At 38.0% G+C, this 3865-nt stretch overlaps 1 protein-coding gene across 1 annotated transcript in view; it reads right to left on the bottom strand.

Moving 5' to 3' along the window:
* tefa (TEF transcription factor, PAR bZIP family member a) overlaps positions 1 to 2190 on the bottom strand; it is a 9683-nt gene extending 7493 nt beyond the window's left edge. The window contains exon 1 of the mRNA XM_032502022.1: positions 1937 to 2190. Within this exon, the coding sequence (XP_032357913.1) occupies positions 1937 to 2003 (67 nt within the window). The 5' untranslated portion in view covers positions 2004 to 2190. The remainder of the gene's footprint in view (positions 1 to 1936) is intronic.
* Between the last annotated feature and the right edge of the window lie 1675 nt (positions 2191 to 3865).

Genomic DNA, 3865 nt, shown 5'->3' with positions numbered 1-3865 from the left:
GATTGTATTTTAAATGAGCACAAGTAAAGTAGAACTGACGTAACAACTATTAAATATAACGCTTTTATGTCATATAATATATACACAACACATTTTTTTTAGGGTCTTTTACATGCTGTCTCAGCTAGCAGTTAGCCGAATTAGCTGTTAGCTAAACTAACGTCATTAGCTTTCCGGTGGAGGCTAAAAGCAGACCGCTACTGTGGAACAGATCATGCAGTGCCTTAAATCCCTGGTAAATCCTCGTACGTCATGATTATCATCTGCGCTTGCGCGAACATATTGCATATGCGCAGAACGGATTGTGCAGGTAGATCCCCGCCAAGATTTGTATCCCCTGGCCGCGGCAGCGCGCGTGCACACAGAGCTCACATGACGTACGAGAGCGGTGCACGCAGAAATGAGATTCAGCCTAAGTGCTGCACTTTGAATTTACATCTTAAATGGAACAAATCGCGACGTGGAAGGGTTTTCCATAGTAACGGGAGTCTCAGTTATCTACATAAATACGTGTATTTGTCTGTTACAAGGCCACTAACTACCGCTCTGGATCTGGTTCTAATTGAAGTACATCCGGTTTTCTTTGACGGATGAATATGGTTCATTCAATGCTCTCTCCAATGATTGTTTAATCTTTGTCACTAACTTGGTTATTCAGTATGTTTATTTACCAACATTGGTAGGCCCACGATAAACTGTAAAAGGCAGCTCTGCACACTATGGTGCCCACTTTGTTTTTAGTGTTGGGAGGGGGTGTTTGTGTCTCCCAGAATCTGTTTTTGGCACAACATTATGAGAGAGAGAGAGCGGTCAGCTGCTACGGTGACTGCATACATAAGTTGAGCAAAGGTTGACATTGTTACTGTAGTACTAGATTTAAACTTTTGGGGCTGATCATTTCATATATCATATCATATAATATGACTCTAGTCCGTGTGACTTAGCTAACAGTATGACAGGAAACAGCAGCAAACAGGCTGTTTGGACTCTCATATAAATGCATTTCAACACTGTATGTAAAATGTTCAAAAAGCCAATTCCTTGTGTGTCAAAGTTAATAAAAAGTAAATCTATTTCCCTGAGAACAAGCACCATCATATTGTCAGCCTGACTATGCAGTTTTGTACAAAAACTGACTATTCTGAAAAGCCAAGACAGTGTAATCTTGGCTTTTCAGAATAGTCATATTCAACTCAAACCAGATTTATATCTTTTTTTCATAAATATAAATATATATAATATGTATAAATATTTTGCTGCAAACGTATTAGTATTATAACAATTTGCTAGCACATATGTAGAAGGACCACTCAAACATTTAAAAACGTACCTCAATTATAACTTTATATTTTTGTGTCGGTGTTGTATTTTACAGACGGTCCCTAAACACCGTTCTAACTTTGCTCACGTGTTTAAAACCGAGAGCACGGATTATGTATCCGTGTGAACAGTTTATTTTTATGTTTCTCAGCTGACCCCAGGGGGGCGTACTTTTTAGATCCTGCTCACTATGTAGTGGACTATGATTTTGTTTATGAATTGACCTTTGTCCCGCACCATATTTCCCTGATAATGCAGAGATATTTATGGGCTGATTTTCGTATCTTGCATACAATATGAGTTCGGAGATAATAGTCTAAAATGCATAAAAAAGAAATACAGAAATTACGTTCTGCACCTTGCTATGTCAAGTCACCCGTCACCACGTACGCCACTTTCCCAGCCCCACGACCACTGACTTTTCTTTTAAAAAGGTGCTGCAAATTAAATACTGAGCACACTACCACTGCTACAACTGTTAAAAATGCCAATCCTTGCATAAAAATAAACTTTTAAGTCACATGCTGCATGTTCCTTGGAGTTTCCATGAATCAAAACTCCAACAAAATACACTTCACGCACACACACTTCTCCGTTTGATTTGACAGCCACTTACCATCATCGTCGAAGTTCGGGAGATTATCAATAAGAGCCTTTAACATCTCCGGGATCTCAGCAGTCATGTTTCCCCTTCAATAATTACTTCACAGCTGTTCCGAAACTCACAAAAAGCAACGTTAGAATAAAATGAAGAGGGGCTGACTGAGGCTTGAAGTAGCACTCATGAAATGTTGCGATTATCAAACCTTTAAAAAGGACAACACTTGGAACTCTGTATCTTCTTAACGCCCCTCCCATTCAGATCCCCCGCAACCAATCAGCAGCGTGATTTCCCCCAGCGATACACGGAAATGGCGCCGATTGGTCAGTTAGTGCGTTCATCATAGCGGTGACAGCCAATATTGAGCCGCGCATGAATTACCTACAATGAAAAAAACCTACTGATCCTGAACGCAGCAGACTGTTATCAAAGAGTTTTTTTTTCGTTTTTTTTTTTTTCCAAAGAGGTTATGTAATGTTGAGCAGCCTACTAAATAATAACGTATAAACTCTACATGCTCTTCCCGACTCTGTATTAACTATTTGCGTTTTAAAACAATACAATGCAAATATAACCAATTAATAACATTTATAAATCATACTGTAGTAGGTAATATTGGAAAACCCAACATACAATACACCAGATTGCCATAAAAACAATAACTTATATTCAGTTAATAACTGTCAGAAATGAAGTATTGTTATATTGCATGATATTGATATTACATGATATCGTTTTTTTCAGAATATAAACATCTAGAAAGAATGCCTTGAAGAGTAAAATATAATTTCCACATCCAGAGCACGGTCAATCGATTATTCATTTTGAAATGCTTTGATCACCACAAACAATTCATTTGTATTTTGACCCTTAAACTGACCCTTTATAATTATGCCCATGAGTATTTGACTGAATTATTACAATTTGACAATGTGAATTGCTTGCTTCGATAAATGGAAAAACACTTCTTTTTTTCTAAAACAGTCTGTTTATTATTAAATGCTTTCAAGAGATTTGGTCCACTAATGAGATCATGAACTTTCAACCAGGGAGGAGAAAAGAGAAAACAAAGTCAAAAAGATACAACATAAAACAACCAAATGTAAAAATACAGTACAAAAAGAGGCCTTGTTTTTTCCACTTCATACAACCCTGGTTTCTTCTTCAAGAGTTGTTGAAAACAATTCAAATAAAAAATAATGTCTAACTGATTGAAAACCGATAAATTAAGATTTGTTTGTGGCTGTGTAGGTGTGCGTTAGTGCTGGCATTCAAACGACAAACTGTATCAGAAGGCGGGGGGGGGGGGCTATGTTATGGGTAATTCAACCTTGTGAAAATCATCAACTTATGACATAAAGAGCCTTTTGAAGTGACAGGATCTTGTTGATCTTTCCAACATTGTCTCTAGCTGGCTCTGATTGGTGCATAGTGTCGATCAGCTGTATGTGGTAAGGGAAGGTGACAAAGTACACACTGTAAAGTTACACACAAGTGTGAACCAAGTTTGTTTAACGGGGCTGTACTCGAAATACAGGAACAACGAGCTGGGATTGCCTCCATTCCCAGACCATTCCCTTCTAAATTAAATACCAACATTTTTTCACGGACCGGCTATCAGAACAAAGAAACTCAGATTACAACACACAGAGGGAGTGTGACTTCATTCTCTGCTCAGGATGCTATTACTCCACTATATCTTTATAGACCATATATTTGTTTGCGGTTATATTTATGTTCAGATTACAGCCCCTTTAAGATGGGAAATCTGACCTAATGTGTAACAAATTACAATGTAAGATGTGTTGTGTGTACACAACGTAGCAGAAACCTGCCTCACCTTTAGTTTGCGTCGTGATTCGCCTGCATTTAACACACACACACACACACACACACACAGAACATGCAGCACATGTTCCACTGTTTTTTTTTTTTTTTCCTGTG

This window comes from Etheostoma spectabile, chromosome 21 (assembly GCF_008692095.1).
Source record: "Etheostoma spectabile isolate EspeVRDwgs_2016 chromosome 21, UIUC_Espe_1.0, whole genome shotgun sequence".
In the NCBI taxonomy this organism is placed as follows: Eukaryota; Metazoa; Chordata; class Actinopteri; order Perciformes; family Percidae; genus Etheostoma; species Etheostoma spectabile.
Note: the sequence above shows the minus strand (reverse complement) of the source record. Positions and strands in the feature narration are given on the sequence as shown.